This window comes from Dasypus novemcinctus, chromosome 9 (assembly GCF_030445035.2).
Source record: "Dasypus novemcinctus isolate mDasNov1 chromosome 9, mDasNov1.1.hap2, whole genome shotgun sequence".
Taxonomy (NCBI): domain Eukaryota; kingdom Metazoa; phylum Chordata; class Mammalia; order Cingulata; family Dasypodidae; genus Dasypus; species Dasypus novemcinctus.
Genome location: NC_080681.1, coordinates 50,724,119 through 50,750,302, shown reverse-complemented (window position 1 = coordinate 50,750,302; position 26,184 = coordinate 50,724,119). Strand labels below are relative to the sequence as shown.

At 42.3% G+C, this 26,184-nt stretch overlaps 1 protein-coding gene across 1 annotated transcript in view; it reads left to right on the top strand.

The window, feature by feature from the left end:
* The window catches only part of AK5 (adenylate kinase 5), a 304,060-nt gene that overhangs the window by 271,142 nt on the left and 6,734 nt on the right, over positions 1-26,184 (top strand). The window contains exon 13 of the mRNA XM_004472820.3: positions 1,949-2,140. Coding sequence (XP_004472877.2) covers positions 1,949-2,140 — 192 coding nt within the window. The remainder of the gene's footprint in view (positions 1-1,948; positions 2,141-26,184) is intronic.

Genomic DNA, 26,184 nt, shown 5'->3' with positions numbered 1-26,184 from the left:
TCAGACACACAGTACGTATGTTTGTACCTGAAGGAGTCCCTGAACATGCTTCCTGTCCCAAGAGTGGCCTGAAAAGGATCCCACAACTGAAAAAAAAAAAAAAACCCTGGCCTTCCCCCGCTGCTCTATACCGAACTGCTCCAGGGAGCAAACTCTGGAATCGAACTTTAAGCTGCCTCCCAAGCTCGCCCTCTGCTGGCGAATTTGGGTCATTTTCTCCTAAACCCTTGCCAAGCCTTTCTTGCTGCCCAAGTTCTTTTTTTCCTTCCAATTAATACAAGCAGAAAAGTTACACGACATGTTCCAGAAGTTTATTGCACTCTTCTATATCCTGGAGACTTTTTCGACTCTGTTCCTTAAAGAATATCCCTTAAAGGGGCCAGATAAATATTTGATTAATACTTACTAGCGCCTCAGGTTTCTGTGTGTTGCCTAAAAGGCCTTCCTCCCACCCCAATTTTCTTTTTGCCCCACTCCCAGGCCCGTCCCACAGGGCTGACAAGCCTTCCTCAACTCACAGCCTGAACACTGCAGGGTCAGCAGAGAGCAGCAATTGCTTTTGACCAGGGTTGGTGTTGGCAGTGGAGGCAATACTGATATCTCCCTGAAATACAAGGGGCAAATGAATCATTAAGGGAAGGATGGGAAGATGAGGAAATTAATGGTACAGATCATTTCACCATCATTTATTCATTAAAACATTTCTTACACACCTATTATATGCAAGACTTGGGACCAGGAGCTGAGGAGTCATAACCCCTGTTCACAAAGAGATCACAGCTTAGCAGAGGAAATAAGCACAACAGCTCATACATATTGAGTGTTTGCTATGTACCAAGCACATATTTATATTACCTTATTTAACTTTATTTAATCCTCACAGCAATTCTTTGATCATCCTCATTGTACAAATGAGAAAACGGGGGTGCAGAGAAGTTGAGTGACACTTCCAATTAAAGATGAAGTTGGGTGGCTTAAAACAACAATTTGTTATTTGTCTCATGGCTGCAGGGTTGGATGGGCATAGCTGGCTGGTTCTCACAGCGTCCCTGATGCAGTCACAGTCGACGGTGACTAAGGCTGCGTATGCATGTCTGGAAACTGGGCTGGCATGTCTAGGACAGCAGGGGAATGGTCGGGCATCTCTCTCCACAGGGTCTTGCCATGGCTACACAGTCTCAAGGTGGTTGGACCTCTTAGTGGCAGCTGGCTTCCCCCAGAGCAAATTTTCAAAGAAGCACAAGTAGAAACTGCAAAAGATTTCATATGTCCTAGCCTCTAAAGGCATGTGACATGACTTCTCCTCTATTCTGTTGGTCACAGCAGGTCGAGGTCAGCTCAGATGCAGTGAGTTGGAGGAATGGATTCACAATGCGGGGAATTGCTTTTGAATACAGGGAAGCAGGGAATTGAAGAAGACAATCTTGGAGACAAGTTACCACACCAGGATTTGAACCTAAGTGGCCTGATTCCAGCCTTTGTGTGCTCATACTCTACACTCCTCCACAAAATCCCCGCGCATGTCACAATATGGTGCCAGTAGCTTATATAAGATATAAAGATGGTCAAAGGAGGAAGTGATTAGCTCTGCCTCAGTGGGTCAGGGAAGCCTCCACAGAGGAGGAAACACGCACACACATCTCCCCTTAGTGTGCATGGCAGATTCTGACTACGTTGGGTAGCAGACTGCATAAGCTCTGTGTTAAATGAGGTGAGCCAAAGGCTGAGCACATGGGACAGCTCTAAGGCAACATGTGAAAAAGGTACTGACCTTGAAATGAGAGCCGTGAAGTCCAGACCCAGCCCTTCCATGATGTAGTCCTGGGGCCTTGAGAGGAACCCAGAGGCCAAGGAAGAAAAGAAATGAGGGCCTTAGACCTTTACAGAACATCAGCAGAATGGAATTTCTGACCAAGGCGTTTCCCCCACCCCCACCCCTAACCCCCAGATTGGAAACCCGCACTTGGTGATCTGCATGGACTGCTCGGCAGACACCATGACCAACCGCCTTCTCCAAAGGGGCCGGAGCAGCCCCCGCGTGGACGACAGCACCAAGACCATCGCCAAGCGCCTCGAAACTTACTACCGAGCGTCCATCCCTGTGATCGCCTACTACGAGACGAAAACACAGCTGCATAAGGTGAGTCGTTTTACTCTGTCGTCTCGGAAATGATCCAGTTTCCTTATTTTATGCTCCAAAAAAAAAGGCGGCGGGAGGGAGGGGAGGAGGGAAATGCTGGAAAATTTTTGGTTAAGGAATCTGGGAATTAGAACTGCACAATCTGCAAGATTCGGGCCAAAATATGGATTCCTTACTTACAAAATTAAATATCCGTCATCATGTGGACCGTCAGAAGCTGGTCCTATAATTTTCCCAAATGCTGTCTTCGTTTCCTAGGGCTGTTGTAACAAACTGGCTGGCTTAAAACAACAGAGATTTATTGTCTCTCAGTTCCTGAGGCCAGAAGTCCAAAATCTGGAGGGAAGACTCCTTCCTCGCTGCATCCCAGCTTCTGGTGCCTTGCCGGCCATCCTCGGGCTTCTGTCTCGGCCACGGTCATCACATGACCTTCTCCTTGTGTCTCTCTGTGTCCAATTCTCCCTTTCTGATGAGGTCACCCCTTCTTATTAGGCCCACCCTAATTCAGTTTGACCTCATCTTAACTAATAACATCTTCAGAGACCTTTCTTCCAAATAAGGTCACAGTCACAGGACTGGGATTAGGATGTGAGCCCGTCTTTTGGGGGGACCCAATTCACCTGAACAGACACTGTTACAGTTGCTGAAAACAAATCCATTTTCCGAGAGGAGAGAGTCCTGGATGAGGCATAGGTCCTGCCTCTTTCTGTGCGGCCTCTAGATCACAGGTGAACAGGATGATCCAAAAGGCCCCTTCTGGATCCAAAACTCAATGACTCTGAATTTCTAGCTTTTTACACAGTTCGTTGTTGGCAATTAACTTCTTTTCCACAATTTTCTACAATAACTGATGCTATTAAGAAAGGAGGCATAGGGGGCCAGGAGAGCGGGCAATAGAAGAAACAGTGAGGATACAGTGGGGGAGAGGGCAGTGTCAGCTTAGTGATCATGAGCTATAATCCATCCTGGGTCACCATTAATTTCTTAAATTTGGGCAAGCTATCCAATCCTCAGTCATTCATTCACTCATTTATAAATATGTATTAGGCACATCCTATGGCCAGGCATGGCCATAGTAGGCACACAGATAATAAGATGCCGGTCATATATAGGCAGGTTGCCTGAGGAGGACTAAGCAGAGTCTCTGAGGTGGCAAGGGGGCTTCTTTGAGGAGTGGGGGTACTGCAGATGAAAGGCCGGGAGTCGGGAAAAGGACTTGGCCCAGTGGTTAGGGCGTCTGTCTACCACATGGGAGGTCCGTGGTTCAAACCCCGGGCCTCCTTGACCCACATGGAGCTGGCCCACGCGCAGTGCTGATGCGCGCAAGGAGTGCCCTTCCACGCAGGGGTGTCCCCCGCGTAGGGGAGCCCCACGCGCAAGGAGTGCACCCCTTAAGGAGAGCTGCCCAGCGCGAAAGAAAGTGCAGCCTGCCCAGGAATGGCGCCGCACACACTTCCCGTGCCGCTGACGACAACAGAAGCGGACAAAGAAACAAGATGCTGCAAATAGACACAGAGAACAGACAACCTGGGGAGGGGGGGATTTAAATAAATAAATAAAAATCTTTAAGAAAAAAAAAAAGAAAAAGAAAGACCGGAGTCAAGTAACCCAGCTTCACTGTGAGATAAAATTCCAAGGAAAAGAGGACAGAAGAAGGAGGTGGAGAGATAAGATGAACCCTATGTGGGAGCAAATAATTATCCTGTGGGTGATGGAAGCTCCTGGAAGAATTAGAAAGATTGTTTGGTCAGCCTTGTGGAGAATGGACTGCAAGAAGGCACAAATATGAGACTACTGGGAGGCTAGTACGGGAATTCAAAAATGAAATTCAGAGGCCCCAAACTAGAGTGGAGAGAGTGGGGATCCACCTCTGGCTTTTCACAGCAAGATGATAGGAGACATCAATAACAAACTTAAAAAGAAAAGAAAAGAAAGAAAATAAATAAATAACGAACTTGTTGCTGAGGCAGCTATCTTGTCAACTTGCAGAGAAAACAATTGCTACTCAATTATTTTCTTCAATGCCTATTAATGGTCCATTTTCCAGAATCACTAGAAGCTGTAAAGCACCCCTTGATTTACTTCAAGGATGTTAAATATGTGGCATGGTAGCCAGCACCACCAGCTTCCACACCCATAGCAGACATTGCTATCAACTCTTTTCTGTGGTTTCCCAGATGTGGCCTCAGAATGTTTGTCAACACAGAACTCCAGGCAGCTACTACCAATCAACTGGGCTCCACATACAAGATGAAACCTATTCGCTGTGTTTTGTGCAGCCTCTAATTACCATATAAGACATAGATAGTTAAAAACAAACAAACAAAACAAAACAAAAACTTGTATTATGTAAAAACAGTCCTAAGAAGTTAGAGTTGCAAAGGCTTTTTCAAGATTAGGTAATCCAGTGATTTCCAGACAGAAGGGAATTTCTTCCGAAAACTCCCTAATAATTCAAGGTTTAAACACTTTCAAGGTCGAAAATTCCTTTTATCTTTCTATTATATTATTCTTACCTAAATTCAACAAATCCACAGACGATTGCTCTACAGGGCTAACAAAGTTCTCAGATAAAACAGATTTCTGGAATCCTCTTTAGAAATATCTCCCTGCCGTTTGGAGATGCCGGCAGGGGCTGTGGTGAGCTTAGGATCCACTTCCCAAAGGTTTAAAACGGCTCCAGCCCTAACTACAGAGCAGTGTGGACTCCAGCCCTCAGGGCTCCCCTTGCAGAGGGCCTTGAGGAAAGGGGCTTCTTCCCACAGCCCCTGCCCAGGGCTGTCTCCCACCCACACAGCTGCGGCGAGGACAAGGCAAAGCCAGAAGGAAGGGTCAAAGATATAAACGAGACGACCAAGCGCACAGCACAGGAAAGTGAGACTTGTTTGCAGGTAGCCCGCGGGGTTTGCCAGCTGCTGGGCTACAAAGGGGAGGACCGGAAAGACGCAAGTGAAGGGGAAGGAATTGATGTCCTGGGCTTCTGTCCAGTCCTCCTGTATCAGCTTAATCTCTGCTGGTTTCTAGGTAACAGCTTGAGTCTTGTTCCTGTGATGCTCTGTAGGTTGTCAGCACCTAGCCCCTGTCTCTGGTTTTCTGAGCCCAAGGCAAGGCCTCTCATAGCCCAGGCGGGCTTCTGGATCATTTGGGAGTTTTCTTAAACCCAGAGTGTGGGTGGCGAATGCACTTCAAGATGCGAGTGAGACAGATCAGCAGCTCAGCGAAGTTTGCTTACGAGATAGAGCCGCACCTGCTGTCCACACAGTACCTCCCAGAAACAACCACCCTCGCCCCCGCCCAAGGACTTCCACCTGACCCCGCAGCATTGCCAGCTGCGCTTAGCTGAATCCGTCAGCTGACACCCCAGCCTAGTGACAGTCAGGCCTTACGGCCTCACCGAAGGAAATGCAGTGAAATTTTAAACAAAGGTAACAGAGAAGCCACTGCGGTAACCTTTCATGTCTTTATCATGCCGTCATTGTACAATAAAATTAAAACTTCTTATAATGTAAAACAAAGGAATAGAAGTATATGTCACACAAATATAAACCCTGACGTTCTGCCCGATTGCCTCATCTCGTAAAGCCAGCTGTGCCCTGCATATGAGAAAGAACTGGGACTGAGCTTCCCTCCGTTCTCCCAACCCCGCCTGCAGACCTCATTCATCAGCGCCGCACCTTCTTCCCCACTGGGTCTGGAGGCTGCCTCCGGCACGCTCTGACCGAGCAATTCCAATAGCCACGCCCGATCGCCTGGACTTGCCCACCAGGGGAGGCTTTTTTTTCACCCTGAGTGAGAGAATTTATTATTGAATAAATGATTGAAATGTAGCCCTTGGGGGTGAAAAGCGCAACCCGCCAAAGACTCCGAGGTGGAGAAAACACGGCCTGGGGGAGGCAGAAAGCTCCACGCACAGTTGCGCGAATGAGCTCGGTGAACTGGAGGGAGTCACTTCACCTCTTCTCCCTTCAGTTCGTCTTCGGTAAAATAAAGTGGATATGACAGAATATAACCTCCTGGAACCCTCTAGATCTGTCACTCTATGAGTCTCAAGAAAAGATAATTTTTTTCTTTATGCAAGTAACACGTTTGTTTTAGAAAATATAGAAGGCGAGGCAGTTCCACGACTCAGAGACAAACATTCTGGTGTATTCTCTCTAAACCTTTTTGCTGTGAATTTTCAGCATGATTGTAACCATAGGCATAGTAATTAGTACTCCTTGGTTTTGGGTAACAGGCACTAACTCCTGCTGGCTTAACCTAAAATATAGAACTTCATTATAACCCTGTGGAACCCAAGGCTGAAACACAGTCGGTCCCAGCAGGCTCCTGCCGCCCCTCCCTGCTTCTCACATGTGCCTCCTTCTGTCTCTGGTCAGGTTTTGCTCTCTTTTTCCCACTCACAAGCCAGAACATGAGCATCCTACAGCTTCCACACGGGTTACAGTAACAGTCTCCCAGTTCCAAACTCCTGATAATTTCTGACTGGCCTTTCTTTGATCAGCATCTGCCAGTTCCTATGAGCTATTCAGAGCAGTGGGGTCATGTAGGACTTTTTTTAAAAAGATTTATTTTATTTACTCCACCCCTCCCCAACCCTGCCACTTGCACTCATTGTCTGTTCTCTGTGTCCATCCGCTGCGTGTTTTTCTGTGTCTACTTGTCTTCTCACCTTCTCTTTAGGAGGCACCAGGAACTGATCCTGGGACCTTCCAACATGGAGAGAGGCTCTCAATTGCTTGAACCACCCCAGCTCCCTGGTCTGTTGTGTCTCTTTGTGTCTCTCTTTTGTTGTGTCATCTTGTTGTGCCGGCTCACCACACGGACCAGCTCACCTTCACCAGGAGACCTCGGGAACCGAACCCAGGATTCCCCATATGATACGTGGGAGCCCAATCGCTTGAGCCACATTTGTTCTGTGACTATTTTATTGAGTGTACTCTATGTGTCATATACTATTTTCGGTGCTGGGGACACAGCAGTAAACAAGACAGACAAAGTTTCCCACTAAAAAGAGAAAAATAATATGCAAGAAAATAAAATGGTTGCTAATAGGATTGAGTGTTGGAGCACAGTTATTGAGACAATCAGTTTTGTAACAAAATATTTTGATTGTTGTTTCCCCTGTTTTTCAAGTTGCTTGCTAATTGAGTAAATAATAGATGGAACCATTAGACAGATATGGCAGCATAAAGGTCAACCCTGTGAGAACAGTTCTTTGTAAATGGAATAAATTGATTAATAATTTTTTGAGGGACACAGCAGACTTTGTGCAGTGAGCTGATAGTCCAGTGGCTGAGGGCCGAGATGGACCAGTCCTAAACCTCAGAGAATTAAATAAAGCAGAATGAGTTGTTGGGGTGGGTATTTTAAGTGAGTGTTTGAAAAATCTCTCTGAGGAGATGGTGTATGAATTAAGATCCAATTGATATAAACATGGTTGTTGGGACTCTTCCCTGTGAACTGGGTGGGACAAAGAATTCCCAGAAAAGTCTTGTAAGCTGGAAAAAAAAAAGTTCCAGAAATACCTACTCAAGTGGCATACACAAAATTGTATAAACAGATACTTAAAACATCTTTTTTCTAAGAATCAAAGTATCAACTAAATGTTAAGCAAAGAAACAAAAAAACACCAGAAAATGTAAGAGTATAAAGATGAAAACAAAGTTATCCAGAATTCTCCCACCCAAAGATAATAACTAATGACCTTGATATATTTCTTTCATTTGCTTTCTGCTGTTCATTTTTTACTTATTTTTTATCATGGTACAATTAACCCACATACACACCAGGCCTTAGATGAAGAGGGCCTCATCATCGATACTATCTGTCCCTGAGTTATTATACCTAATCAATTAAAAACGTGAAAAGACCACCCAGGGACTCATTCAGTATGAGTTTTACAGATGCAGAACATCAAGTTCCTTGGCAACTCTGCTTTCATGGAGCTGGAAATAAGCTTTTTGTTCAGCAGCTCTTCTGCTGCAGTGTCCCAGCTACATAAATAGTTTAGACATTTATAACGTAACAGTATACATCACTGTTTGGGCTAGTCATCCAGCTTGGCAGTGCACTCCCTATAAACTGAGGGATAAAGTCTCTGGTTCTACCTTGAAAGGAGTGGAAGCAGAAGGCACCAATTACCACCACTTGCCTGCAAAAACCTCTTGATAACTCTTAATCAACTGGATTCCTAAGTTTGGGGTCTAACATAAGTAAAGGAAGATCCAAAATTGTGCTTATACCTTGAATTCTCTGTATTTGAATTTTTAATGTTGATTCTTCTTTCGGTTAGCTAAAGTAATTCTTGAAATAATTTTTCTCAAGCAGAGTACATCTAGGAATATCTGAAAGTGTCATTATGGTGACTTCACACACAAGTGACAGTTTTGCTGGATGTAAAATTTAGGTCATAATATTTTTCTGTCAAAAGTTAGTAGGGGAACAGATGTGGCTCAAGCCTTTGAGCTCCTGCTTCGCACATGGGAGGTCCTGAGTTCAGTTCCTGGTGCCTCCTAAAAACAAAACAACAAGCAAAGAAATGAAAAAACCAACTCAGGGGAGCCAATGTGGCTCAGTGGTTGAGAGCCAACTTCCCACTTTTTTTTTTTTAAGATTTATTTATTTCTCTGTGTCTATTTGCTGTGTGTTCTTCTTTGTCCACTTCTGTTGTTGTCAGCAGCACGGGAATCTGTGTTTCTTTTTGTTGCTTCATCTTGTTGTGTCAGCTCTCTGTGTGTGCGGCGCCATTCCTGGGCAGGCTGGATTTTCTTTCACTCTGGGCGGCTCTCCTTACAGGGTGCACTCCTTGCACATGGGGCTCCCCTATGCAGGGACACCACTGCGTGGCAGGGCACTCCTTGCGTGCATCAGCACTGCACATGGGCCAGCTCCACACAGGTCAAGGAGGCCCAGGGTGTGAACCGTGGACCTCCCATGTGGTAGACGGACACACTAACCACTGGGCCAAGTCCGCTTCCCCAACTTCCCACTTATGAGGTACCAGGTTCAATCCCTGGTCCCAGTACTTTAAAAAAAAAAAAAAAAAAAGTCAGTAAAGATTGCTCTACTGCTTTCAAATATTTAGTGTTGTAGAGGAAAAGGCAGAGACAAATTTGGTAACTTTTAAGAAGTTTGAAATTTTTTTTCCATGTAATTAAAAAACTGTGTCCAGTTGTAAGTCTATTTTCATTGATTTTTGCTGAGATACACAATTTTTTTTTTACTTAAGTGTGTTCTATAATAATGCTTTCATTATTGCTTATGTACCACTGTCATTGTTTCTTATTGTTTCTCAGAAACATAATTCTTGGGTCTCCTTTCTCTGCCTTATAGATCAGCAATATCCAATAGAAATATGAGAGCCACATACATAATTTAAAATTTTTTAGCATCCACATTTAAAAAAATAAAAAGAAACAGGTGACACTAATTTTACTAAGTCTTTGAAATCTGTATGTATCTCAATTTAGACTAGCCATATTTCAAATGCTCAATATTTATATGTGGCAAGTGACTTCTATATTGGAGTTCTATAATGATAGCCTGGTCTATTATTTTCACTTCTTTGTCACCTACACTCTAGGGAATATCCCAAATTTTTCTCCCTTGTTATAAGTTTTTCATATTATTCCTACTCTCTAGCCACCAACATTGATTATAATTTTCATATGCATTTTGTTTCTTTTCATCTCATGCTGTTGCCTTTTCAATCTTGGCCTTTTCTTATTTCATGACTTTCTGCTCTTGTTTTATAGCAGACATGTCTTCTTATATACCATTTAAAAGAAAATAGTGTACATTAATTGTTCTTCTGTGTTCATATAGTACTTTCTCCCTTTTTGTCTTTATCGTGCTTTGTTATAAATACTTCTTTATTTTTCCATTTCTACCAATAGAAAGTAAATTATCTGCTGGCAAGCATTATATTAGTCTTGTTCACAGCTTTATCACCAATGTGTAGCACAGAGCCTGGCACAAATCAAGTACTCAATAAATATTTATTGCTGAGTGTTCAAAGAATTGCATTAGAAATTTTTCCAGTTCATGAGGTTTTCTCTCCTTTTGAGTGTCAGGATTGTGTGTCTTTCTCTATAGTTATGTTTGTTTGTATGTTTTAAGTTTACTTATCTTCTGTTCTGATTACAATTGCTGTGCAACAAACCACCCCAAAACTTACTGGCAAAAAACAATTATCTGGTATTCATGGATTCAGAATTTGGAAAAAGCACAATGGAGATGTCTCTTTCCCACTCCATGATGTTTGGGACCTCAGCTGGAATGGCTTGAATGACCAAATGACTCAAACAGCTGGAAACTAAAACAGCTGAGTCTGGCATTTCTATTTGAAAGATGGTTCTTCATTCACATCTGGCACTGGGTTGGGATATCTTGGCTGGAACTGTCAACCAAAGCACTCACAAGTGGCTTCTCTAGAATGGCTTCCCCTTCTCAGATCACAGCTCCTTGGTTCCAAAGGTGATTCCCAAGCAAGAGCTTCTAGTTAGTAAATGTCCCAAGAGACCAACGCAGAAGCTGCAAGTTTTCTTCTGACCTAGCATAGGAAGTCATGCTTCTGCTCTATTCTATTTGTTCAAGCAGCTCACTTAGGCTAGGCCAAATTCAAGGGGAGAGGGATTAGATTCCACCTGTTGGTGGGTAAGGAGCAAGATCACATCCTAAAGACTATGTGGGGTAGGATATTCTTGCAGCCATCTTTGGAGCTATCATTTTCCATGTCCTCCTATTGAGAGGTGGTGGTGGAGGGGATTTTCCAGATTTGATGCTGTCAACAAACAGATTGTACAGGTTATCATTAATCTCACTTTGTGTTCCCTTGAGTAGTGACACCTTACACTCAGATCTCATGCTGGAAGGCAGACAGGAACACACAGATCCACATCCAGTCTCCAGTGTTATGGAGACTTTACCTGATGGAAAATTACGGGACTGAGATGTCATAAGCAGGGGGCACCACCACCTCCACAATGCACTTGCTCCAGGCTCTTCCTGTTTGCCTGTCCTGCAGCACACTCACTCTTCAGAGTTTGGGATGGGCTACCATCACATCCTGTCATCTCTCATCTTCACTTCTTCTTCAGAATCACAGTCTTAAATTGGATATAGAAAAAGAGGTACTGGTGGGGAGAAAGGAGAATAACTCTAGCCTCTGAAAATTGTGACCTTATAACAGAAGGACAGATGCCTGGTCATTTTTTTAATCAGAAGCAGGTAAGGGAATCCAGTTCCATCGACAATAGGTGACAACCTAAAGTTTCAGAATTTCTGTGACTTTCCTAGGTCTTCATGGGTATTTTACTGGGAAGTTGGGACCAGCTATATTAATGGCTGTTTGTCAGATCCTATTCCCCAGAAGGTATGCCTGGAAGAAAGAAGGTTTCTCTTGAGATTCTTTGAAGAGCAAATAGACCAAAGAGAGGAGAGCATTAGCAGGTGACTCAGAGGTTCTAGCTGTGTTAAAATTGTCACTTGGTAGCTGAGATTAAATTTATGTCAAAGGATTTTTTTTCAGATTACTAAAGAAAAACATGCTCATGGTAATAAGCAAAGATACAGATATATAAAGACACACTTAATAATCCTCCCGCCATCCCTACCTCCCTAAATAACCAATGTTAGCAGTTTATTGGGTATCTTTCCCCTTCCCTTCCTCCCTCTCTTTTTCTTTCTCCTTTCCTTCTCCCTTCCTCCCCCTGCCCCTCCTCTTTGTCATCTATTTGCTGTGTATATAAACACACACACACAAACAGTGGGGAGTACTAATTTCATGAAAATAGGACCATATGTACACACTTATCTGAACCATCTCTAGTTCAATACATGTTGTGATATACATTCTTTTTAATAGTTACCTAGTATTCTATAATATGGATAGTCTATAGTTTATTCAAGCAGGTTGGTTCTACAGCACTTTTTTTTTTTTTAAGATTTATTTTTATTTATTTATTTCCCCTCCCCTCCCCCCGTTGTCTGTTTTCTGTGTCTTTTTGCTGTGTCTTGTTTCTTTCTCCGCTTCTGTTGTCGTCAGTGGCACGGGAAGTGTGGGCGGCGCCATTCCTGGGCAGGCTGCACTTTCTTTCGCGCTGGGCGGCTCTCCTTACGGGTGCACTCCTTGCGCGTGGGGCTCCCCTGCATGGCAGGGCACTCCTTGCGCACATCAGCACTGCACATGGGCCAGCTCCACCCGGGTCAAGGAGGCCCGGGGTTTGAACCGCGGACCTCCCATGTGGTAGGCAGACGCCCTAACCACTGGGCCAAAGTCTGTTTCCCCCAGGTTGGTTCTAGTTTGGCTGTTCTCTACTTCTAGCAACTCTGCTGTAAACAAACTTGCTTGGCAAAGCTCTTTCTAGTAAGAGAGGCTGCCAAGCTATTTTAAGGAGAGGCTTTTTTTAACCTACTCCTTTCCAATTCCCTTTATGTTACTTTGGGATTTCCCAGTACCTTGATGCTTGGCCTCTTTTATCAGTGAGTTTACCTATCCATTCTGAGTCTGAAACCCCACTGTATTTCATCTGGACCTGCCTGTAGTAATCACTAATAACCTGGATTTGGCCATACAAGTAAAAAATAAGGTACATGATGAAGAGAGTGACCTAGAGAAACACTAAGGTTCTGTCCTCTCACTTGGCAAATGAGGCATGACTCTTCCATCTGTCTCTGAGAGACTGAAGAAACTCATTCTTTATGACTCTGCTTCAAATGGTCTCTCTACCCACCGCCTTCTTGATTGTCAGAGCATCACTAGATTCCCACATAATCCCTTTGATTCAAGCAATATTCTTTGCACCCCTATGGTCCTGTTGAAATGAGAATGCTTGCTGCATGCATATATCCTCCCAAAACAGCACCCTGAAGATAACACCAGACCTTTGTACCTCTTCTGTACATATTTTCTTGATTTTCTTCCTCTGTGGTCGATCTCACCATGAGGTAGGTTTTGCCCTTGCCCATCTCAGGGAAGCCCCTTCCCTGGGCTCTGCTTTAACTCAGCATCTCTCCAGAAGCCACTCACCTTGATTCCATTAGCAAAAGAAATGATGCTATTCCATATAAGGACTTTAGCAAATTCTGCAGATTTTCATTGGGCATCCTTAATGTGTGACACATGCTGCTCGATTTTGGGATTCAAAGAAGAAAAAGACAACACCCAGGTATGAAACCCTGCACCCACTGCATGGTGTGAGTTCAGTAAGAGGATTTACAGGATGTTCCAGGTACTTTGGGAGCACAGATCTTGGAGCCTGGGGAGTAAGAATGAAGGTAAAGATGTCGAAGAGGAACAGATAATTGAGTTGAGTCCTGGAGTATGAGAAGTTCATGCCAGACAGCAGAGAGGGGACAATGGGATCAACGCATGAAAGAGCCCAGTTATGTGGCACAAAATGTAGAACCAAGCAGAGGAATTAAAGCAGAGGCAGATTAGGCTGAAGAGCAGCGTTGAGATGAGACTGTGGAGCCTTGAACTCATTCATTCATTCTACTGTTCTTCATTCAACAAATTTTCTAGGCTAGCACCATCTGAGAGAAATATAATGTGTGCCACATTTGTAATTTAAACTTTTCTATCTAGTTGCCATATATATATATGTTTTTTTAAAAAAAAAAGAGTAAAAAGAAACAGGTGAAATCTAATAATCTTAACTATATAGTAAATTAAAATATTTTTATTTATTCTAACATATCTTAAATATTATCATTTAGGCAAGAAATCAATGTAAAAATTATTGAAAATGTGATTTTATATTTATTTCAAACAAAATCCAGTGTGTATTCTGTACTTAGAGCATATGCCAATTCAGATCTTGATTAGATATACTTGAATTCTTATACTATATTTAGATTTCATAAGATTTACAGTTGAAAAGCTAGATTTCACCAACCCATGTCGTTCCAAAAATGTATTTTTTTTTCCAGTAATGGAACCAAGTATCAGTTTTAAAAGTTAAGTTTGAACTAATTATGAATAAATCATATTAAAAATTCACTTCCTCAGTTACAAATGTTCAGAAGCTTTTTGTGGCTAGTGGCTACAATATTGGATAGCACAGTTCCAGATTATTTTTGGAAGTTTAAACTCTTTTCTGTAAGCAATAGCGGGAACCATTGAGTAACTTTAAACAGGAAAATGACTGATCAGATCTGTTTTAGAAAGTCACTTTCAAAAGGGACAGATTTCTTTCCATGTTTGTGAAAAAATTTGTTAGTGAAATGAAACCTTCACTCTGAACTGGGAAGGAAGAGAAATGAAGGAAAGATATTCCATGATAGCCTTGTAAGTGGACAAACTGCATGTACTTAGGAAAGCCCAGTTTATAGAAAGCCCTATTTAATGTGCAGATTATAAATCATTCTTATCTTTTTTGCTAACGCCTGTCCTCACAGCTCTCTAAGGTAAAGGTATATAGAACCCTCCTTTCCATGGCATTGAGAATGAGGAGAAATATGTGGTCTGACTGGATATGTATAATGGATGACTCCCCATGAGCAGACCTTTACATGCCTCTAATTTTGAAACATGCACCTAATGATTTTTCCCAGACTGTGCACAGGTTCTGCAAATTAAGGTTAAGGTCTTTGCCTTCTCTGAGTCCCTGCTGCTGTCCTTTGGCAGTGAGGGTTCCCTGGGGTGCAAGGCTGTGTCTGTTCCAACAGAGGACAAGATTAGAGGAGGAAGAAGGGGGCACACAGTCAATCCCAAAACATTCTGTGACTGCTTGGGTTTATCACAGAATCCCCATGGTGTAAATACATGAATAACAAAAATGAAACGCAAGCAATGTTTTAAACAGTGTGGCAAAATTCAGGAAAACCCCAACTAAATCTGGGCAGTATTTGAACCATCCAACTGTTCCATGGTTTACAAATTGAACTAAAGAGTAGATAAAATGTGCGATTCCCAAAGCGATGTAACTGGTTTCCTAATTTAGCAATATGTTCTGCTGACTGCTGGGCAGAAATATTATTACTCTCTGCTCTACTTTTCCTTTGAGAGGTCTAGTGAAATTTGGTAATTTAATCCTATTTCCTGTTCACTTGCTTTTTACCTTTTTTTAGAAAAAGAAACTTTTTCTTTACTGATCAGGACATCAGTAACTGCAGGATTATATATCATGTCTTAGATGAGAAAGGATAAGATCCTAAAGTCAGAAGCCCATATACTTATCTAGTTTTCAATTAAATTAAATACATTAAAACCTCATACATTCTGACTTTGGTGGTTCAGAATTGGAGGTCTTTCAGGAAAAGAACACTATGAAACTTACTTTTGAGCATTCATGGAAATAGAGAATTATTGTAGAATGATATAAGCATTTATTATGGAGAGAACACTTACCCTACTGTTACCGGGGTCTAGGTTCTTGGCTTCATTGCAAGAAAGGATTCAAAGATGAGCCACAAATTAATTAAATAAGCAGAGATTTTATTGGGGGGCGGGGCAGGTAGAGCAAAAGAACAGAAGTACATCCCCAGATATGGAGACAGGCATTCTCAGAGGAGAGAAATGTGAAGCTCTGCCCTAGGGTCCCCTATTTTATGGGAGTACAGGACTCCAGGATTTGCACTGACTGGCACATTTGAGACAAAGCCAGGGAACTCTATCAGGTGACATGATTTTCTTTAGGGGTTAGGGGTTGCTGTCCAGGGGTGACTGGCTTCTGATTACTGTCCACAAGCTCCGCAGGACATGCTGACTGGAGGTGGTTAGTCTCTGGCCACTGTCCATGATGCATGACGTCACTGTCCATGAGGGGGTGGGGGGATAACCTGAGCGGGGAGGGGAGCCCCTCCTGCCCCCTCCCTCTTTCCTGCCATGTCATGATGTTCCTGGCTGCCTTAGGGGGGGTGTGCTTGTAAGCTGCCCCTTCTTAACTTCCCTGTGTGACTCAGCAGCTTACTGCTGGCCAGCAGGCCAATGCCTGTTTCTCTCATCAGGCTTATTAGGTTTTTCTGCCCCCTTCTCTCCTGCCTCACTACTTCAGAAGACATATTCTTTTCAAGTTTGCACAATTGCTGAGGAAGTCTCATTTACACACAACAATCAGTATGTTACTGGATTTTGTTTAGGTTCTTGGCTATGCTGCAGAAATGAATTTCAAGAGCACATTGGGTGAGTTAGGCCAGTAATTTATTCAGGTAGGGAGGGATGAGAACTGGGAGAAAATAACGGAGCAGAGGTCCCGGGTGAAGAGGAAGGGGCTGAAAAGTGATAAAGAGGGCTGATATACAGACTACAATTTCCCTTTATAGATTATAAATCCCCAGGTTTACTTGCATAGTGATCCAAGCAGGGGGAGAAGGAGGCCACAATCAGGATCCAAAGGCAAGAGAGAGCAAGTTAGGCCTTGCGCCTGCTTTATAAACTATTAATTATTCCACCCCTCTGCTAATGGCAGGGGAGGGGTTCCAGATGTTTGCGGTTTTGATTGCTTACCCCACCCATCAATCCCCCATGAGGGCCCAATGATAAAGTCCTTGGGGAATATCCAGGGCTTCTCCTGGCTTCCAGAGGAAGTCTTGTTGTGGATGGCAGAATCTTGGGGGAGAGGGGAGTCTTCCAGCAGCCATCTTGGGGTTACTGATGTCCACGTGGACGTCTTGTCAGGTTCCAGATCTATCTAGTGATTCCCTATCTCACTAGCTGGCTTCAAATGTGCTAATTGCATGGAATTCTTATCTGTCCACTAAGGACATTAAAGTCCAGCACCTTGTTAGCTGGTTTAAATTTACTGATGTTTTAAGTAACTGGAACATTTCCAGTACTCAGAAAGTACTTGGCAAGCTGGTTATTTTCTATTCCCTTTGAGTTGTGAAATTATTTATGAAAATATAAAAGCCACTTATTCTTCTCTTAAAATAGTCTCCTCATAGAAATTAGATGAACGTGGAGAATTCATTTTGAGATTCAGGAAGAACTATGGTAATCTGTGGAGAACCCAAGGAGAAATTTAGGAAATAGAAAGGTTTTGGTCTCATCCAGTTCTGCTGAGCTCTCTTAGGCCCCTTAGAAATCCAATCCCTGCCTTTCCCATTACACACGCATACACACACACACACACACACACAGAGTTTCTAAGAAACTGTTGCCTCGCTGCTTCTAGAATTTTCTAGAATTTCTCAAAATTTTGCTTCTTGGGCCCAATGAGACTCTTAGATAGCTGCATAAATTTTCCATTGAACCAAGTAAGCGGCTGCTTTTTCCATCTAGAAAGCCTGATTATAGGATTTTAGCTTTAAATCTCCTCACGTCCCTCCACAGAGGCAAACACCAGAGCACATGACTCTGGTTGGGTGCCAAGGAAGTTTCTTTTATTTAATTAAATAAGTAAATCTCTGTATTAAGCCACAAAGCAAAGAATTTGGATGGAAATAGAGGTGGGAAATGGTCCATAAAGCCCCTGAGCCTGACTCACTCCTGCAGCCTGGCCCTCAGCTTTCTACAAAGCATCCGCTCTGGTCTGATTGACACTATCCCACTGAGAAGCCTTTGGTCTTCTGTCAGAAAATAACAAGCATCACCATTCAAGCTCTTGTACTCATTAGCCTCCAGTCTCAAATCAGGTTGCCTGGTTTTTATAAAAGAGAATCACTTATGTTCCTATAAAATCTGGATTGTGGGCCAGAAAATGAGCCCCAAGAGCATATTTGAGCCCCACAGCAGCTTGTTTCTGTGAGGAAAGGGAAAAGTGAATGTGGAAATGGAGGATACATTCTTTTATTCTTTGTTTTTTTTCTTTGCCCACCTACCTGGAGCCAGACACAGGGGATACAATGCTGAGGAATGACCTTGTCCTCACAGAGTTTACCGTCAGGCTGGGCATATAGATATATGGGTTAGTGCTGAGTTATATCTGGCCAAGCAGTGAAAAGTTGAATACCATAGCCTATTGCAACTGGTTGAATGTGCTCAAAGAGCCATTGGTTCACTGTGATGATATTAGTCCATGGTAAGACAATGAACTAAACAGTGGTTACAGTGAACAAACGTGCTAATCAACTCTAAAAGAAATACTACGTAACCATCGACCCGAATTATGTGTGACCCTCCCTGGTGTTCTGTTGAATGACCAAGTTATCAACTACAAAAAATGGAGGAAAAATAGGGAAGATACAATCAGTGATCATTAAAAAATTATTTGTATTTCATAATTTATCAATGTTAAAAGAGACTGAGCATTAGGAAATAATATGAGAAACATAGACATGGGTTTCTTTGGGAAGGAAGATAAATTTAGAAAAGCATATACATAAGGTCAGGGCGTGTTAGGCAGTAATGGTCAGAGAAAAACATTGTATTAGAGGAGGGAAAATCTATCAGGGCTAGTTAAAAACAGATTATAAGTCAGTTAAATGCAAGGAGCTAGTAGAGGTCAGCAAGACTTTGTGGAGAACAAATAAAGATGAAAATGCTGCAAAACATCTACCACCTTATGAGGTCAAAGGAGGACCATTAGAACAAATTGGAGTTTGTCCATATAAAGCAGACGATATACCAGAGCTGAAAGTCCCCATCACAGGTGTCCCTCAATTAGGTAATGATATTATAATTTTAAAAAAACACTGGCATGCAAATGAAAGAGACACTGGTGGGGATCGATCTGTAATCTAATTAGCTTCCTCTCAGGGGACGATCAGGCCAGGACTGTGGGAAGTCTTGGTACCAAGGGCAAATAATTGATTCAGCAGGAGGACAGACTTAATATTATGCCAAAAAAAAAAGAAAAGAAAGAAAGATTATGCTATCCTTTGTGCTCAAACTACTTATGGAACTTCTTGGGGATCATAGAACTGATGTCCCCCAAGGACCTGGTGCAAATAATAAATGTTTGTGGATTCACCGCCCTCACTTCTGGTAAGAAAACCTAGGAGAAAAAGGGATAAGATGAGTTACTATCCCCTTCCTCTCCTCCTACCTCCCAGGGTTTGATAATTATTTTATTATAGTTCTTGGATACATTTGAGGCTTTAAAGCCCTAGTTTATCCCATCAACTTTAAACTGTCTCTCTCAACTGACCAATATGAAAGATGAAGTTATTGGCAGCCCTGACTCTCCCTTCATTTCCCTTCCCTTTTTATCCCCATTCTTGATATCCCCATTCTAACCCTTTACCTTCGCACAGTTAAGGCTGATGGCATTTATGTTTTGTTTTATAACTGCAATTTAGTTTTCTTAGCATGGGTTCACTCATTCATTAAAAAATAAATTTACCGAGTGCCAATGTGCCAAACATTGGAAACTCAATGGTAAGGAGACACAGACCCTGCTGCCCTCGTGTTCTTTGCAGTCCAGAGGGGAGGAGAAACAGTAATCAAATAATCATAGAGCCAGACGTAAGCCTACAACAGGAAAACAACAACAACAAAAGAAAAACTACACCTGGGGCAAGTGCCATGGAGGAGATGTTCACAGCACTGTGAGATGGGCACTTGATCAAGTCAAGGAGATCAGGGAAGATTGCCCTGATGATGTCACATTACAGCTGAGAGTTTAAGGATGAGGAGTGATTAATTGGAAAAGATTATGAGTGTTTCAGGTAAAGGGAACAACGTGTGCAATGACCACATGATGAGAAGAGCCATGACGGTGTTTGGAATTAAAGAGGGCCTGCTAAAGAGGGGGAGACTGCTGCAAAGTGAGGCTGGAGGGGCCAGCAGATACTAAGCCACTCAGGAGCCTTTAGACAATATTAAGTTCTATATTTATGCTAAAAGGAATGAACACTGTTACGGATTTTAAGCAGGGATTTGACACAATCAGCTTTACAGTTTGCAGCGATTGCTCTAGTTGTCCTATGGGTAACAGTTTGAAGAAGGAGTCAAATTAGATGGAAGTTGAGGCTAAAAACTTGAGAACTAATAAGCAACATATACATTATAATGACTATAAAGTATTGTTCATTGCAGAGGCAAGGAGCAATAAGACAATACTCATTGAGGTGTGCATAGAGAATGTTCCCAGCATCAAGATCATCACCTGTTTAAAATCTTGCTACATTTTCATTTTTTGTTTCATATTCCTATGTCTTTTTGTTTTCCCTAAAGTTTCTAAATATTTTTGTTTTTCTTATTGAAAGAAGAAACTTCCTATCACTATCTATTCTATCCATGCATGGAATCATTCCGTTCTTTTTCTTGAGCCCTCCAACTTCCTCTTCTAACCCGAGCTGATTATTTTCAAGGCCTATTGCACAGATGTCACCTTGGAATTTCTTTTCTTTAGACTCATGTTAATTCCATCATTTCCTGAGTCCCATGTTTTTCTCTAACCTGGTTTTCACCCTCATTTTTTTAAAAGTATAACCTCAAGTAATTTCCTTTGGGAGGGTACATAAGAAGGAAATAGTTTTTTTTTAAGATTTATTTATTTATTTATTTCTCCCCCTGCCCCCATTGTTTTATTGGGTTTTTTTTTTTTTTTTTTTTTTTGCACTCACTGTCTGCTCATCTTCTTAGGAGGCACTAGGAACCAAACCCAGGACCTCCCATGTGAGAGAGGTGCCCAATTGCTTGAGCCACATCTGCTCCCTGCTTATTGCATCTCTTGTTGTGTCTCCTCATTGCATCATCTTGTTGCATCAGCTTGCTGTCTTGCTGGTCTTCTTTAGGAGGTACTGGGTATTGAACCCAGGACCTCCCATATGGGAGGTGGCCTCCAACTGCTTGAGCCACATCCGCTCCCATGCAGTTTTTTTTGTTTTTTTTTTTTTTTGCATGTCTGAAATGGGTATAGAATTATAGATTGAAAATAATTTTCTGTCAAAACTTTGAAGACATTACCCTTTTGCCTTCTGGATATCCAATATTGTTGATGGTTTTTAAGCCAGTCTGATTCTCATTCATTCATTCAACCAGTATTTATTGAGTGTTTCCTACATGATAGATACTGGGGGTTTTTTTTGTTTGTTTGTTTTTCTCTCCCCTTCACCACCCTCTCCCCCTCCCCCCCCCCCCCCCCCGCCAGTTGTCTACTTTCTGTGTCCATTTGCTGTGTGTTCTTCTGTGACCGCTTCTATCCTTATCAGCAGCACCGGGAATCTGTGTCTCTTTTTGTTGCGTCATCTTGCTGCATCAACTCTCCGTGTGTGCAGCGCCACTCCTAGGCAGGCTGCATTTTTTTTGTGCTGGGCAGCTCTCCTTACGGGGCGCACTCCTCGTGTGTGGGGTCCCCTACACAGGGGATATGCCTGTGAAGCACGGCACTACTTGTGTGCATCAGCACTGTGCGTGGGCCAGCTCACCACATGAGTCAGGAGGCCCTGGGTTTGAACCCTGGACCTCCCATGTGGTAGGCGGACACTCTATCCATTGAGCTAAATCCGCTTCCCAATAGATACTGTCCTAGGTGTTGGAGACATGACAGTGAATAATACCAAGTCATTCCATCATGGAGCTTCCATGCCTGTGGGGGAGAAAGTGAGGATAGAAAGATGATATAAAAAGATAGGTAAATAGATCAGTAATTCAGTTTGCTGAAAGCTTCTGGGGGCAATATACTGGATAAGGGTTGGTTTTTACAATGGGGATTGGTTTGTTAGTTTAAAAGCTTACAGTTCTGAGTTTGTGAAAGTATCCAAATCAAGGCATCATCTGGATATCCTTTCTCCCTGATGCAGCCGTGTGCAGTCTGCTCACCTGTCCCCTCACCTCTTGTTGCTTCCAACTTCTGAATAAATGGCTTCCTTTCAGCTTCTGGGTTCCATTGATTTCAGCTTCTGGGTTCCTTTCTGTCTCTGTGGATTTTGTTTGTTTATTTCTGTGACTTTGTGTTCCTCTCTTTATTAAGAACTGCAGGAAGAGAACTGAGACTCACCCTGGGCCACACAATCTAATCAGAGGTCCATAACTGAAGTAATTTAATCAAAAGATCGCACCTACAATAGGTTTTTATGCACAGGAATTGATATCTTTCAGGCAGGGGTTCCTAACATTTTTTTGTTCCACGAACCCCTTTTCCAGTCAGGTAAAAACCATGGACCCCTTACTACATCTCCATTATACTGTGTATTATTTAATAAATATCTTATACCTGTACCAACACGTTCCCACAAGAATGTTTTTTTGAGTTTCAATTCAAGCTCAAGGACCCCTGGTTAAGAAAATTTGCTTTAAGAACAGGATTTTTTTCTGGGATCCACAAAAGCTTCAAACTGCCACTATTAGATAGATGATATAGATAGATGATAGATGATAGGTGATAGACAGACAGACAGACACAGATAGGATCAGGAAGGAAGCATTTGAGGCAGAGTGAACAGCAAGTGGGAAAGAAGTGAGTTAGCATGTTGGAGTTGTAAAGAGACGTACAAAGCTAAAACCCCAAGGAAGAGTGGTAGAAATCAAGGCTCATAGACAAATTTTTTCTCTCTGGAAACTTGTGGGATTTTCCTTTCATTGTTGGTGTTCTAAAATTCTACAGGGATGTGTTTTGGTGGTAGGACTTTTTTACTCATCCTACTCAGTATTCAGTGGGCCTTTCAGTTCTAGAAAAATTGCTTATTTCTCAGGTAATTTCCTTCTGTTCATTTTCTCTTTTCTTTCAGTCACTCCTATTGGGCCTTTTGTGTTGACCTTTTATGCCTCATGTTCTCTTTCAGATTTCCATTTATTTGTCTCTTTGCTTAACATTCTGGAACATTTCTTAATTTTAACTTCTAGTCTTTATATTAAATGTTTCACTTTATCATTCATATATTAATTTCCAAAAACACTTTCTCACATTGCTCGTTTTTCAATGCATGCTTGCCTAATGAATGTAGTATCTTTCTGAAGGTACTGATAAAATTAGATTTGATTACATTTTTTAATGTTTTCTGTCCCATAAATTACTTCCGTTTCCTCCAAGGTCAGTAGTTTGCTTTGCTTATTTTGCCTTTCTTTTTCATTCTACTAGCTGTTTTCATTTTTGCCTGGGGGTCTCTCATGCTCTTTCAGATCTTAAGAATGAAGGACTGGGTTGATTGTTGTAATTGCTCTAAGTAGCTGTGTGATTTTCAGCAGTTTTGGATATAGGTCTCTTTTCTTCATAGATTATTCCTCTGAATAAGAAAACTGATGGGAGCTTTGAGTACATGGGTGGGGTTTGTCAAATGGTAGGCTTCTCTTTGGCAGAGGGGGCTTGGAAGGAGTTGGGAATCACCTAATAAACAGGGGGTGAGGGCAACCAAATTTCCTATATGGAGGCTTTACTCTGGGGCACTAACACTCAGCCTAAAAGTCTTAATACTCCCCAGGAAGTTCATCCAATTCCTCTAGAAAAGGGTCCTGAAGATTTATCTAGATGTAAATGTGAGCTATCAGCATCTACAAAAGAGGGAGAAAAAGGAGGGTTGACTAATGTGCTTGTTCCAATTACAAAGTTAGCCAATCCTCCTCTTTTCTGCCCTTTCCTACCTCTGAATCTCCTCACCCCAAGACCATAGGTCTTCTGGGATCCCCTGGACAGAGTGACTCTCATCTCACTGCAATCCTTCTTACAAGTATCCTGGGCTGTAAATTCCTCTCTTCTGTTTCATCTGTCAACATAACTTTCATCCACTTTTCATCTTCCAGACATTTTTAAAATCTCATTCACAGATGAACTTCTTGTTCTCTTCCCTCTTTTTCTCTCTTTCCTTGTAATGGATACTTCAAGGAGAGAATAAAAACTTGGATGTTCAGTTCACCCTCTTGAAGAAAAACCCATTGAGAATTTTAAATCAAGGGAGGCTCCAAGGGGGCGCTGGAAAGCTTCAGCTCCTCGCAATAATTTTCATCAGCTCCTGTCCAAGAACACCCAGTATATGTCCTTCCAAGTAAAAACAGGTGCATGCAGGCAGTTTCACTGCTCCTATTTAAAACCTCTGGTGGTTTCTGTAGAAACCTACATGAGTCAGAGTCAGATAAGAGGGGTTGACTGAAGACAGGAAAACTACCTAGGACATGGGTCCAATATGCCAGGGTTCAAACTAGCTCAGCTAAAAAGAGAGGATTATTCTAAGAACAGTGAGTAGTCTCAGGGGAATTCAAAAAAGAGCTCAATAGCTTCAGGTAGGGAGTAAAGGAAGGCAACTTCGAGGACCCCAGGGATTCTTATCTGTCATTTGGGTGCCTCCCTCTGCATTTCTGCTCTCTTCTCCTTCCTCCTTTCACTGACCTTCTCTGGGTTACTCATCCTCAAACGATAAGACTAGACTCTACTTGACTGCTCAGCTCAACATGCTCACCACCCATTAAAACTCCCCTCTGTTTCTCTTAATTCAAGTCCTTGAGAAAGGAAGAATTGACCCAGCTCAGATTTTTTGAGTTGGGACACACGTGTATATCACTGACCAGCCTGACATAGACTCAGCTAAAGTCACATCATCACTATGGTCAAGGAAGCAGAGCCAGGTGACTATCCGAAAGTGCTGTGGCCAGTGGTAGACACCCTGAAAAGAAATGTAAGGAGGACAGACATCTCAAGGCATGCCTTATACATTCAGGTAAAAGATAAGGCATGATGCAACAATAAAAAGGAATAAAGTGCTGATACATAAAACATAAATGAAACTTGACAACATTAAGCTAAGTGAAAGAAGCCATATCATGATTGGCATATGGTGATTCCATTTATATGAAATGTCTACTATAGGCAAACCTATAGGGACAGAAAATAGATGGTGGTTGCCCAGGGCACATGGCAGAGGGAACAGGGAGTGACTGCTTAAGGTTCAGGGTTTCTTTTAGGAGTGATGAAAATGCTCTAAACTTAGACTTTGGTGATTGGTGCATAATTGTGAATATTACAAAAGCCATTGAATTGTACACTTTAAATGGGTGACTTTTATGGTATGTGAATTATATTTCCATAAAGATGTTTTTAAAAATAAGGCTCTGATATAAGGTGGGAGCAGAGAAAATAAAGAGTAAAGGGCAGAAGTGAAAAAGATGTTTTGGAGGATGAACGAATAGGACTTAGGAAATAAATTGACTGTTGGTGTAGAAGAAAAAGGGAGGGCCCTCTCCCAGCCTATCCATGTTGAATTACATTATAAAGGTTAATTCATTTCCCTCCAAGGGAGATCTGGGGTCATGGGGTTGGCAAACAGGACATTTACAAGGCTGATGAAAAGTAAGCACCCTCTGGCATCTTTGTTGCCTTTGGACAGGAGGCCCGGTCCTGTGGTCACCAAGCCACACATGCCCTTAGCAGTCCATGACTCCAAGGATGACTTGCAGTCCACAGAGGGATCCCAGCCCCAGGAAGTCAGAGAGATCTTGCTCCAGGTAAAGTTAGCAGGAAAGGTAATCCCCTTTCATAGATACAAGCCAAGAGCCCTGACTCAACTCTCACTGGTTCCTTCTAGGGGCCATGAAATGGCCAGCCCAAGTCAAATCAACCAGATGGTCTCCAAATAAGAGGCTGGATCACAGCTCAGCAGAGCAAAACAACTGCAGACTGATTTGGTATTTGGTGTCCAGCAGTTGAGCTGTGTGTCCATCTTTTCTACTAGGCAGGTCAAGAAGCAGAGCCCAAAAACCATAGCTTCCCCAGCAGAGAGGAAGTGGTGATTTCTATATAGTGCTTCCTCAGCTCTTTTCACCATTTACCGCAACTAGATGTTTAACAGATCAACTCATCATTCTGTGCAGTTGGAACACAACTTGCCAATATTGTCTATAGGAATTATGCATCTGTTTTCAAAAGTGAGATGAGCCTATAGTTTTCTTTTTGTGAGTGCTATTTTTCAATGATGGTATCAGCATTTTGGGCACCTTGTAAGAAATACTGGGTGGCAAATAGCTAAAATTATTTTTTTTTAAAAAGAACAAAGTTGGAGGACTTTCACTTCCTGACTTTAATGCATATTATAATACTTAGCTAAAGTGGTTTTAAAAAAACTACACACACACAAACAAAAAACACAGCATGGTACTGGCATAAAGATTGATATGTTGACCAATGGAATAGAACTGAGTATTCAGAAATAGATCCTCAAATTTATGGCAAAGGCAAAGTGATTTTTGACAAGGTTGTCAAGTTCACCCAGCTGGCCCAGAATGGTCTGTT